General features: G+C 46.6%; 1 protein-coding gene across 10 annotated transcripts; it reads right to left on the reverse strand.

The window, feature by feature from the left end:
- Positions 1-782: 782 nt before the first annotated feature.
- LYRM1 (LYR motif containing 1) lies at positions 783-13,230 on the reverse strand. Of its 10 annotated transcripts, none has more exons than XM_048962442.1 (7): positions 13,116-13,230; positions 8,588-8,669; positions 8,089-8,195; positions 7,985-8,018; positions 6,558-6,716; positions 4,476-4,568; positions 783-2,871 (listed from the first exon to the last, which is right to left on the reverse strand). In XM_048962442.1, the coding sequence occupies exons 5-7, from the start codon at positions 6,714-6,716 to the stop codon at positions 2,755-2,757; spliced, it is 369 nt and encodes a 122-aa protein (XP_048818399.1). In that variant the 5' UTR covers positions 7,985-8,018; positions 8,089-8,195; positions 8,588-8,669; positions 13,116-13,230; the 3' UTR covers positions 783-2,754. The 10 variants fall into 10 exon arrangements, with proteins under 10 accessions (XP_048818399.1, XP_048818397.1, XP_048818404.1 ...); XM_048962440.1 differs by having other exon boundaries at positions 7,960-8,018; XM_048962447.1 differs by lacking the exon at positions 8,089-8,195.
- Positions 13,231-13,251: the final 21 nt, after the last annotated feature.

A 13,251-nucleotide genomic window follows, 5' to 3' on the forward strand; every position in this document is an offset into this window, starting at 1 on the left:
CACTAGGATACATCAGATGACTTATTCCTTCTCACTGCTGTGACACTTCCCTTGGAACGGATTGTATCACTGCCACAGTGTAAGGAGAGTTTTTTCTCCCCTAGAAATGCAACTTGGGCACACCAGGTAAGCGGGTGCCACGTCTCAGATGCACTGATGTGCTTCGTTGCTAATGTTAGTGCTCAGGCTGGTCTCCTAAGCCCTTGGCTATCTGTAACCTTTCTCTTGGTGGAGTGAGGATTTCCAGAAAGAAGACACTCACATATTCCTGGCCAGATGTCATATGCACAAACCACACCTGTGCTGCCGACCTGTTCACCTGCAGTTGTCCAGACAGCTGGCTCAGCTTTCCTTCAGAAATAACATCAAGTGAACCTGAGGGTTGTTATTCTAAACTGCTTTCAGACCCTCCAAGTAGAGTGATGCACAGGGAACAGGCAGAATTTACTGGATGGAGAGTAAGGGAGAGTTGAAGAAGTGCAGGAATCCAGTGCATCACAGACTCTGAGGAACTAGGAGGCATTTTAGGACATCTTCCTGCAATTAAAATTAATGTGTAGGAACATTTCTTCACAGTATTTGCATGGCCCTTGGAAGTTAATACAAGTGCTGGCTGAGAAATCTGCCTCCTCTGACCTCCCCAGCACAGCACTTTTGAGGCTGGTTCTCCTTCCCCTCAGAACTAAACTCATACTGTGATTTGATGTAAGTAGTCTGCAATTCTGGGGATGGATGCTCACTCAGGAAAGAGTTGTGACTATAACACAGAAAATTCAGAGTGCTCGTTTACACGACCATTTATTTGCCTGCTGAGTCACACTTTGTTAGCCATACGAATTGTTAAAAAAAGATACGAGCCATAATTTCATGACAAAGAACGTGCCTAAGCTTCCATTCAAAATCCTTCTCTCTCCACCATTTCCAGCCTTGGTGAGTCTATGATTCTGTGATTTTGGTTTGCTCAGCTAATATCTCCCTACACTGATATATCAGAACTAAGGACGGGAGAACAGTGTTTCTGAAGGATGAAGCAGTGTATAATCATATTATTTCTTGCTGTCTCTGACTTCCATCATCTCCCTCTTCCTAAATGAAGGGAGTTCTGTTCTGTGTTTTCCTGGCAGTAGGAATTGGCAGAGCCCACACGGACAGAAAGAACAACAGTTCTACATGTTCAGTGCAGGGTTCCTCTTCCATGAGGCATTCCCAGGAAATAATAATCTGGGAACATTTACCTCTGTGGGCTGAGCCAGAAGGGCAGCCAGAAGTTGGGCTGGGCTGTTGCACTGCCTCCAACACTGGGCAGTGCCCGTCACAATGTCCAGCTCTCCTCCCTGTTCCCTTGCACTTTCTCACCTGCCTGAAATGATAATTTTTCATTCTTCTAAGTACATTCCCTGCGGGGACCCATCATTCTGTTCCATATGTCATCAGTTTAAACCTATTTTTAAGGTAGACAAGAATATCGCTGTCATCTTCTTTCTGTTGGGACTTGGAGAGTTCAGGAGGAGTTGGAGAGCTGAGAAAACGAGATTTCATTGAGCTTTGCCTACATTAATAGAAAATAATACACACTGCATTGGGCAAATGTGCTTTGTTGCCACCACTAACTTCTGGTTGGAGCAGCCGTAGCTCATGCCTCTCGTCCTTCAAGCAGCTGTGGGCTGTGCTCATGATGTCTCCCAGCACAGTGTGGCTCCTGTGGGCTACTTGGCCTTATCACTACTACCAGTCTGAAGCAGGGAAGGCTTTGCCAACTTGCCTCTGGAGATCAGGGAAGCAGAGGGCTCAAACAGAGCCAAAGTAATCGCGGCCAGGGAAAAAGAGCTGCCATCTCACTTCCATTCATGGAACACCAAGGTTGGAAAGACCTGCAGGATTATCTAGTCCAACCATCCACCTATCGCCAATAGCTCTCACTAAACCATATCCCTCAACACAACATCCAAATGTTCCTTGAGCACCACCAGGGTCAGTGTTCTCTGAATGTAGGAGACTGAAAAGTTTCTTTTACTGTTAAAGATGTGATTCTGTCTGCAATGTTAGGTTAAAACCTGACGCTGCAGTATCTGCTGAGAAGGCTGAGGTGCTAGTTTTGTTGGCAGGCTCACCACGTGAAAATGCAGAGATTCCACAACTAGCTTAAGCTTCACCAGTGGCGATTCCCTGAGGGGAAAGTTTTTACATGAGAACAAGAGGAACCCAACACAGTGTTATGCTTTTTGCTCCGTAGCAAATTCCAAACATGGAATTTCACGTCCACCTCCTCTCTAAAGGATGGGGAAAGGAGCTGACACTAAGGCTGGGCTATTGCTGAGCCATCTACAAAAAAAAGAAATCCCTTTCATCCCTTTGCTACTGTCTCTTTAGAAAATACACTGCATCATAAAGGTACTATGAAACCAGCACGTTTCTTTTTGCTGACCCTTGCCCTGAATCATAACTGAGCATATGTAATCCTCAAACAACAGAAGAATCCTTCTATGGATTAAGAGGATTTGAAAAACCGTTGTAATTCATCCTGATGTTGAAGTATCACACCTCATTCCTTGCCAAGTGCCACTTTTATTGATCAGTCAGTGGCTGAACTGTAGCAAATACCAGCCCAGCCCTGGCCATTGTCTGCATCACATCCGTGGCTTTCTGGAGAGGCCTCAGGCGATGTGGGAGCAAGTGACCAGAACAGCTTCATTCACAGCTGTACACACAAACCACCTGCACTACAATCCCAGTCATCACAGCTGAAATGATGGGTTACGAAATTTCATCGTGGGATTTCAGGTATAATGGCTTAGAAATCTTCCTCAACTTTTCCTGGTGTCGAAACGTACGGCCTTTTTTCTGGGTAAGACCCATGGGAGGCAGATGGATCTGGAAAAGAAAATCCCACCAGTCAGGTGCAAAAGGAGATGTTACAAAAACAAACAAACAAAACCAGAAAGAAAGTAAAAAAAAAAAAAGCATACACACAGACTATTTCATTGAATTTTCAATAATTCCTTCACTCTTTGGAGAGGGCAACCACGCTGTTTGAAGTCAGGTTATTAGATTTCCAGGCAAAGAACTCTCTGAGGAGTGATCAGTGGTGTGACTGAGGCCTCAAACATTGCGTTTAAGAAAATCCTATCTATTTGAGGTTTTGTTAATTCTGGATTTTGCAATTTGAAATCAGATTGTGACAATAACATTGCTGAAATATGTCTGCAAGCAGTATTCCAAAACAGCAAGACATAGAAAACCTGTGAAGTTCCTGAGCAGAAGTCTGAATGAAGTATGCTTTCCTCATACCTAGCCAGCAAGCCACATCTGTGTCTTGAAATACCGCCTTCTTATTCATCATCATATATACTGTACAAAAATGCACAGCCAGCGTCATGGGTTCCAGAAGCCAAAGGGGCAACAGGTAACAGCTTCTCCTCTGCCTGACAGTCCTTGTACAGTGGGAGTCACACAGCTGTATGCCCCCAGGTGACGGAAAAAAGGTCAGTGACAGCAGTAGATGCTACTGATGCTGGAGCTTGACCCTTTAAGACAGTGCTTTAGGTGCAAATAAAGGTACTGATGGCTTAGTTTATATGAGAGCACTGATACAGGACTATCCCTTAAGGGTTTGAAGTGGATGCAAAGCATATGTTCTGATGCTCCTTTCTAGGGTCACAGCTTGTTAGACGCTCGCTGTTATTCTGCATAGTGGAGAAAAAGAGCAAGCTGTATGTGCAAGACATGCTAAAAGTGAAGGTATTTTAGGCAGGCATCCAATAAGATGCAAATTAATTTGGACCACAATCACCTCGGTAAGTAAACTCTTGATGTGAAAATGTAAACTAACCAGCAGAAGAACAAAGGCAGTGCCTTTGGGAGGGCAGTATGGGAGGCAGCGTGTAGTAATGCGGACAGGAGCAGCTGGATGCTGAGGAAACTATATTGCCTGCTGCAACAGATGACATTGCTGCACCTTCACTAATTTCCCTCATCTTGAGCAGGTTTTTTTCTAGGGACAGGTGAGAAGAAGCAGCAAGGCAGGAAGGTGCTTTCTAAGACCTGATCTATGCCAAGGAGAATAGTTACAGGCAACACAGGCCATGAAGATGATTCGGTCTATGACACATATAATTAATGTAATTAAATAGTTTTATTCTGTTCTACTCTCTCGTTACATGAAAGATGAACAAATGGATTTAATTCTGTTACCATCTTTCTCTGCAATCCATTGAGCAGTGAATCTGCTCACACAGTGACAGTCCCCAGAGCTCTTCTCACACAACAACAGCAGGGTTTGACTCCTAGAGAGGAAACAAGCTGACTTACAGCAAGGTGGGAGAGATGTCTGCATGCACCTGGCTTACCTGGCTCTGATTTAGCAGAGCACCTGAGCACAGGTGGGATGTGCGGCGTGATGACAGTAGTATGGGCTTATTATTTGAGTGACATGTAGGAGCTAATGAGGTGCACCTGTGGTGAACAGACATACTCACAGGTCTTGGGTAGGGGATGTTGTAGTGAAGTCCAATTTCTATTCTTGCCTCACATTCTTCTATGCACTGCTTAATCAGCTTCGGATCTGCCACCTAAGATAACAGTAAGTTAAAAATTAATATTTTGTCGAAGTACAAAAAATCAGCATTTCAAAACTCAAGCCTTTTTTTCCTCTTCCCTTCCTCTTTGCAGTTCCAAGGATACGATGATAGAGTTTTTCACATCTGTACTTCTGGGCTCAGTGGCACAGAGCAGCAGTACCCAGAGGCTATCAGGACTGTGAGAGTAGAAGAGGGTTTTACTCAAGTTTGGTGTTTTCTCTGTACAAAAGACAATGCGTGCATAAACTACCGCTACCCCATGAAAAGCCCCACTCTTGCATTCAGCACAAGGCAAGGCAGAAAGGGAAAGAGAAGGGTGACACATGGGTGTCATTCTGTCCTGAAACTCACACTGAAGTCAGAAACGTAGTGTTCATCTGCACTTAACTGTGATTTTTACATCAGCTGAATTTAGTCCTGCACTGCACTACAATGCCTGCTCCAAAAATAATGCCTCCTATTTCACTTTGTTGCCATGTGACAGATGGTAGCAGAGGGCACGTGACAGAATGCCTCCTAATTATTTTCAAGGAAATGACAACAGCTACAAAGAACAAAGTAACACTACTTGGTAAAGAAAAATCTCTATCATTGTTCACAAGCATTGATGAATGTCAGTGGGTGCCATTTTTCCAGGTGGAGTTCAGTGCCACCACTCCCCTTCATCCACACTTCCATGTCAGACACCATTTTGTCAGACTGCCCCATTCTGTCAGATCCGTCACACAGCAAATAAAAAGTAATGGAATACTGGTGGGAAGGTTCAACCTCTGCTGCCATCCCACCAACAATCAGTGCTGCCTCCAATAGAAGGCACAGCTTTCAGAACAGTCCTGCTATCAATTGTCTAAGTCCTTCTTTTTTTGTTTTTTTAACCAAACATTGCCAGGTTTCATCACTAGCTGTACCAGATACATTGACAAAGGTTAAAGAAAATCACTTCAATGTAGTTTGTACAGCTTCATACAGATCAAGAGATTGAGTTGTGTCTTTTAGTGGCACCAAAGCAGCCATTTCTTCAGTGACATTAGTTATAATACCTCAAATGACAACAAGTTGAACCATAGCTGTAGCATCAGCACCTTCATCTATCACCAAAAGTTAAAATTTGAAATTAGCAGCTCTGCCCTCCAAATTTCTTTTGATAGATGTTCCTGTTCCTTCACTTCACTTGGCTACAGGCTGGTGAGACAAACCAATGTTAGAAAACTGGGTTTTAATCAGGACAAATTGTATCTGCCATGCTTTCCATCCATTGCTCAATAAACTCACCATCAATCAGTCAGTGGGTGTGATGTTTTTGCTATCAGATTTGCTACTGCATAACAAGCTTCGATATTAGAGTCCATCTAAGGTGTAACTTTAGAAAAAAAAATGTTGAGAAGATATTTTTTACAGTTCCGCTATTTCTTTTCACAAAACATTCCTTGGTATGCACTGAATTTGCAGCATGTGTTTGCACATAATGACTTTTCAAACAGTACTCCATCAAATCAGACACAATTTCCTTGCTAATTAAGCAGTGCCGTATTAGCTGTCTTGGCAATAAATACTCCTCTGTCCATTTTTTGTTGAACACTCATCCTTCAACCACAATTTTTCATTGTTTGGGACTCTGTTTCCTTTGGAGATGGCAGGAGATTGGCTGAGTCCTTCCTGGCAGTGGTTGGATCAACACATCGAACAGCACAGCGAGCAGCACAGCGAGCAGCACGAGCAGTGCTCATCGAGGTGATGTGGCTGGCCTTCCTCAAGAGTTAATGGAGATCTCAGAGGGTTTGAGTTCTCTTACTAAATGTCACCCCTGAAATAATAAGCTGTAACTCAAATGCACCTTAGAATGTGTTTGTACCAGCATTTATGGTGAAGGAAATTTGGGAAACCATTTCTTATATTCACACCTTGGCATCCAGCCACCAGGAGCGTGCATAGCACAACAAAAGGAGTCAGAAATTGAAACCTGCAATGACACTCACTTACATCTTTGTTTTTTCGGAACAATGTTCTGGCTTCTTTTATAATGTACTCCCTCTCTGCAGCAGTTTCTTCCACCTGTCCCGACGCTGACTGCCATTTCTTGGCGATCCGGAATACCTTGCGGTAAAGGCCCAGCACTTCTTGTCGTGTGACTGCTGCCATCTGAAACAAACCAACACCACAAAAGCCCCGATGTATGTCAAAGATCACCACGCGTTCTGTTTTTCTACACAATTCAATTGGCTTAGGAGTATTTCCACCACCTAAAGAAAGAACTGAAACAGCTGTAAAAAGCAATTAGCTGTTGAAACCTGAAGACCCAGTCCAGCAAAATATCAGTACTGAGACTTAAATCTGCCCCAGAGCAGGCAGCCTGAGCTCCTGCCTGAAGTTAAGGGCTCGCTGCAGTGCTTTGCTGAACCAATCACCAGCTCAGGAATGGCCATGTTTTCCCTCACTGCTATTTTGCAACAGGCATTGGGCGAGTCACCGAAACTCTGAGGTGTCCCCATTGTGTTGTAACAACGCCGACCCTGTCTGCGCCAGTGCCTTCAGATCTGTGAGTCAACCACACGATGACAGCACTACAGCACTGCTGAATGCCAGTATCGGTGTGGATGGGGCTGCTGAATCACCGCCTGAACTCTGATTGATCACCTGAGGCCAGCACTGAGTCAGCCAAGGAGCACAGGTGAAGGCGATTCAGCTGTGCTGCAGGAAGGGGTGGAGCCTGGCTGCACCTCTCCCAGACCCATTGAAGAGCTGACCAGCAGCAGGGAAGGATCTCTGCTGGAGATCCACTCCACTGGAGTTTCCCATGCGAGCCCAGGATATGGGTGAGTGTACCTATCATGTCTGTTGCCCGCTTTGGTGTAATAATGTCATAGCCAAGCTCTCTGTTACACCATACCATCTCATTCATTAATTGTATACTGCTATACCATAACATTGGTATATTCATTAACTGTACATGGTGCCAGATGCAAAGCAGCTCGTTTGCTGCGCTACAGCAGCGTATAGCAATGATTCAGGCAGAGTCTGATGTGATGAAGAGGTGATGAAAGCAATGTTATCTGAGCATCACAGGAAGCAGACAAACAGTGAGTTTAGGACAGTCCCGAGCGCCCCAATTTTTGGAGAGCTGGCTACCTGCTCTCCACACTCCAGGTGTGCCAAGAATCTGTGTCAGAAATGAAGAATTAAATCCCATTCTCATTCTGTGTAAATGAGTACTTTGTCATGTAAGCGGTGCCACTAAGATAGATCCCTTTCCACCTGGATTATATTCACCAAAACAATGACTTCAGGGATTGTCAAAGGTATTTTACTGTCCCTGAAGGACAATGCAGCAGCACTGCAAAGTAAGTGCGTGAGTGCGATGAGGAGTGAATGCTGAGCACAGTACCTGACTGGGCTGTCTTGGGACCTACTTGCCAACTTGGAGCTCCAGTTGCTGAATGTACCCTGAAATCAGACCACAGCAGTTAGAAGCAGGGTCACCGCTGTCCTCTGGGAAAAGAAGGCCTTCCATCACCTTGGTGTACTGCAGAATCTGATTCCTAAAACACGCCCCCACGTTACTGCAAGAGGTTTGGCAACTTGGATGTTTCACCTCCCTGTAGTCTGTAGTAATTCCTGTTACTGGGGAAAGCAAAGAGTGGTCAGGATGAGGCCATGCAGCTCTGAGAGACGATCCCACCAGGGCACCCGCCCTTACCAAATGTAGAGGCACAGTGCTGACCTAAAGACACAATTTGGTGCTCCGTGCTTTTGGCTAAAACTTCCCAACACTTCACTCCCAGCCTGTTCTGTAAGCATTGCCATCACCTGAAAGCTCCTTGTTTCATAACCTCTGTAGAGGATCTTAAATACAGACATGAAATTCTTTCTCTGATTATTGAGAGAACATTTGTATTTCCATATTTTAAAATATTTACCTAATCGGATATTTTCCTCCACGTACAAATTGATTTCTCTTAGCCAGCAGAAATTATTTCTAGTAAATACATAGGGTATTTCCAGGGAGCAAGTACCTGTGATAGAACAGACAGGCAGCCCCACTCGTCAATCACTTCGGAACAAAAGCTTCACTTTATTCACTCTACAGCTCCAATTCTGGGAAAGAAATAAAATCAATCATACACAAAACCACTCATGCACTTGTATCTTAGAAATCATTGCTTCCTGCTGTGTTCTTTTCCAAGTAGCAGCAGCTTGGTTACAGGGCTGCCCCACAGCCTGAGTCCCACACCACGGCCTCACCCTCTGCTTCTGTTCCCAGGCGTTCTCTGGGAGCTGCTCACACTTGCAGCTCCCCAGTGCTAATAAATGGGAGTGTGCTCTTGAGAGCTTCCTTCTAGGTTTTCACATAATCCATAAATAATAATAAGAGGAATAATTTCAGGGGAAACTAAGTTTTGAATAGATATTCCAATTGCATCAAGTTCCTGCAGCCACAGCTCAGGACCTGTACCTCAGAGCTGTAATCACAATTAACACTTCTGGATCTTAAACAACACAAAGAATCTGTTCATTAAGATTTTGTCTGGAAGTTTAGGAGCAGCATTCTTTTCTGCCACTGTCCGCTTCCTCTCCTCCCCCTGGAATTTACTTCTCTGTTCTGCAATGTCTTGGTGCTGGAAGGGACACAGGGCTGCACAGCCCCTGCTGCAGCACTGCTCTCCTTCCTGCATATGCAGGGTGATAAACATGGAAAGCAGACCTCCACTCGCCCTCAGCAACCAGCTCCTCCTGCAGCTGCCGTTAGTTAATGATTTGCACAGTTCCTGCACAGATCCATGAAGGTGTGAGGAGCTCTGTGCCTCCTCCTCCAGAGCCAAGAGCAGACAGGACAAAATTCAAAGCATGGGTCAGACTCTGACCTCAGAATACAAACAGGGAGTGATTCCACGGAGAAAAATTACTTTCAACCTAAAACGTGAAGAAGAGATCCATTCTTTTTGTTACAAACAGAACCCACACTGACAGAAGTGTAAGGAAGAAAGTAAGGAATTAGTGCAATTCTGCAGCTGACACTACTTGTATTAGTTTTGTGGGTGTGCAGAATGACTCTGAGTGGGACAGAAAGGAGGATAAGGAAGGATTTTGTGTCCTCTTAATTACTCATCATGCTGCTTACATCCTTGGCATTTACATCATGATTATATTTCGCAGCTCTGGAAAGCAAAGTGGATGTTGCAGCACTTTCCCACTAACGTGCATCTCACGATGGTCACCACTCGTGTCTCTGTGGAATGCAGCCCACAGATGTTATCCACAAGTGCTTTTGTCACAGAGTACAGAGCTATGCCATTTGCTGAGCAAATCTCAGGTGTTTACTCCAACAGAGCAAACAAGGAGAGGTCGAAGGTAGGTCTGCAATGTGACAAGTGGTGGGGTGCAGGCTGCTTCAGGGCAGGTGAGTCAGCAAGCCCTCCAGGAAGAGACTGGTGGATGATGAGGCGCAGCCCAGACTGCTGTGGGGCTGTGTCCTTCTTTTCATCTACCTGCAAATCCGTTACAGCAGGCAGGTCAAGCGCTCCAAGTGTCCCATTGTTCCCAAACCTGCAAAGGCGCCTTGAGCTTTCAGGAGCTACTGCACAAAGAAAATGCAGTTTTTTTTGTTGTGTTCATTAAAACAAGTAGTCCTCTAGACTACAAAAGGTAAAAGCATGTTTCTCTTTCAAGAAACAAACACACATGCCTTTGATTTTTTTGGATGGTCAAAAAAGTCAGTGCAGAAGTTCAATGGCCTGAATAACCAGTTAAACACCCGTCTTCTTTTGCTATTTGCAGGTTTGCATAGCATTCAAATTAAAAGTGCACACAAAAAGAAGGAAGGGAATCTGTCAGCTGCACTGTGAGGTGGCACCAGGAGTGCAGTGTCAGAGCTAGAATGGGGGCCAAGTGGCACGGACACTCATTGGCGAGCAGCAAATTCACAGTGTGGGCAGCCCTCTCCCAGCTTCACGGCTCCTCCGCCGCACCATACGTCTGTTTCATGTCATCCTTCCACGTCAGTCATTAGCTACTCACTTTAAGCATCAAATCTGCAAGCAGCAAGCGCAAGGAGGGCTTTAGTCAACAAAGGGTGAAAGCTCATAGGGAAAAATGGATATTTCAAAACAACAGATTTTTACTAAGATCTAACTAAGGCATGCATTAGGAACACAGACGCTTAATGATGACGCTGAAAGCATATCTGCCCAAAGGAGAAGGCAGGGAACAGAACACTGCATGGAATCTCCTGACAAGGGAGGTTTGAACTTCTCAGGTGTTAAACGTTTTACCCGGTGGCAGTACGCCCTACACTACTGGCAGGGTTGCTCTGCCAAGTTGCTGGGCTCACCGTGGAATGAAGTGACATAATTCAAAAGCATAACGCATGAACGTTATGGTATAAAACATGATCACCTTCAGCCTGAACAAGAATCTATATCTCATATTTTTAAATGCACTCCTTGGCTAACATTCATTTAAAGAGATACAAAAAACCTGTGCATAGCCAAATGATAGCACTCAGCTAAGCAGCTCATCTCCTGCCACTAACACAGCAATAAGGCTCGTTTCACACCCACCCACAGCAACAAGAAGTCAGCAATCTACACTCGCCCTCGGGCACATTTCTCTGGCACACTGTGGTGGGTCAGGGAGAGGAGGGCCCAGGCTCTGTGACAGCTGCACACTGAATTCCAGAATTCACCTTCCATAAAAGTAATTCTGTTCTCTCTTACTCAAATCAGAGACATGGTGATCTGTGACAGCTATGTGCCTGCAGTCTGCACCTGGCAAAAAACTGTGTTTGATTTCCACTGCTTTCCATTCTTAATGGAACATTTACACCTTTTTCTTTTATAGATTCAGACAAAACCAAACAATAACAAGACTTCCATCACAGCTAAAGTATTCTGTTGTCACATGGTGAAAAATGAACTAAGCTGGAAGATCACACTGTTTCACACTACATCCTCATTTCCACCAGCGATACAAACCTGCACGTTTCAATAAAATTCCACCAAAGACCAATTTGATTCCAAGCATTTCCAAGCAGTTTGCTACAACCATAAATCTCAGCAAATTTGATGACAGAGCAATTGAATCGAGTTACTTAGTAATGACACCAGAAAGAAAGCAAGGCGGCTTTAGAGTGGTTGTCTAATTTGTAACACCAGTACCTTGCTGCTGGCAGGCTGAAGTGGTTTGAAACACCAAGTACCACCTCTCACACAGCTGAAGTCCCTGTGCCTGTGCTGCCCATCAGCTGCACTGGGAGTGCTGCCTTTCTGCTGCTTCTGGGAGCACTGCCTGCACCTGGCTGTCCATTCAGCTCCCTCCTACAAAGGGGCTGCCTGTTGGTGTCGCCTTTTGGTGAGAAAAAGGAAACAGAACACAACGAGAATGGAATTAAGTAGTAAGAGTGACGGCTTGGATTTTATCACTGGTTTCCAGTGCAATTTCAAACAAGTAAAATTGCATAAAATGAGGATTCTTTGCCATTCTCTTTATTTGAATAAACAAAAGTGGAAACCCTTAACTCGTCCCTTTTGATGACAGCTTTCATTCCCTCTCTCTAAGGCTGTTGAGACATCACCTGGTTTGCATGGGATGGGCAGAGTGCGCTCTGCCAGCCTCAGAAGGAATACAAACGCTGACCACACTGCAGAGAGGCGGTGGGAAAAGGAAACAGGAAAAAAAGCTTCTTTAAATATCTCTTAATTAGTTGTTACAAAGCCAGCAGAGTTCAGGTGAACTCTACGGCACGGTGAGCTCGCCCCTAGCATCGTGCAGCCTTGCCACTCATCATTTCAGAGACTTAGAAATGCCTTCTCACATTTAGCTCTGTTAGTCACAAAGGGAAGAAGAGGTTTTAACGCAGTGCAACACACGCAGCAGAGAATGCACAGCTCAGCTCCCCCTGCTCACCCCGCACGATGCTCATGAACACCCAAAGACGGGGCCGCAAAGCCCATCACGGACGCGCTCTTCCATCGCCCCACTCGGGGCCGAGCAGCTCGGTGCGCACAGCGGGCGGCCCGGGGCTCCGCTCCGAGCGCCTCCCGCACAGCACAGCACCGCGGTGCAGCAGCTGATTCCCGGCAGCAGTTCGCGCTGCTGCGGCTCCTCGGCCGCTCCCGGACGAACGCGGCGCGTCGTGCTGTGGTGAGCGAGCAGCGATGGGCGGGGCGCGGCCGGGCCCAGCATCCCGAGCCTCCAGCGCCGACACCGGGGGACGGCGGAGCGCCGTAGACCGGGAGGAAGCGGGGAGACCGCCCAACCCAGCCCAGCCGGACCAAGAAGCCCCGAGCCTCCCAGCTGGGCCCCGAGCACCGCCGGCGCTGCGGCCGCCACAAGGGGCCGGGCCGGGCCCTGCCCTGTCCTGCCGAGCCGCCGGACCGCATAGGGGCGCTGCAGGCACGGGTGCCGCTCTGCCCCCTGGCGGCCGGGGCGGCCTTGCCCCGCACTGGGCGGAACCAGCCCCAGCCCCAGCCCCAACGCCCGCCCTCCCGCCTCTCCCTCCCTCCGCCTCACCCCCGAGTCCACTCGCTCGCTCTCAGTACCCACTTTACTTTCCAGCAGAAGCTCCTCCAGGCTGCGCTCTCCGCCCTCGCGCCGTGGCTTGGCTCAGCTCGGCTCCCTTCTCCTCTCGTCTCGTCTCTCCCGCCGCGCCGGGCGCGGTCGGCGGAGCCCCAGCCTCCAC

The sequence above is a fragment of the Lagopus muta genome, chromosome 15, assembly GCF_023343835.1.
Source record: "Lagopus muta isolate bLagMut1 chromosome 15, bLagMut1 primary, whole genome shotgun sequence".
Lineage (NCBI taxonomy): Eukaryota > Metazoa > Chordata > Aves > Galliformes > Phasianidae > Lagopus > Lagopus muta.

Bases quoted from the DNA above. Each gene is read 5' to 3' on its own strand.
- LYRM1 (XM_048962437.1), bottom strand. From the start codon at position 12,952: ATGCGGTCCGGCGGCTCGGCAGGACAGGGCAGGGCCCGGCCCGGCCCC.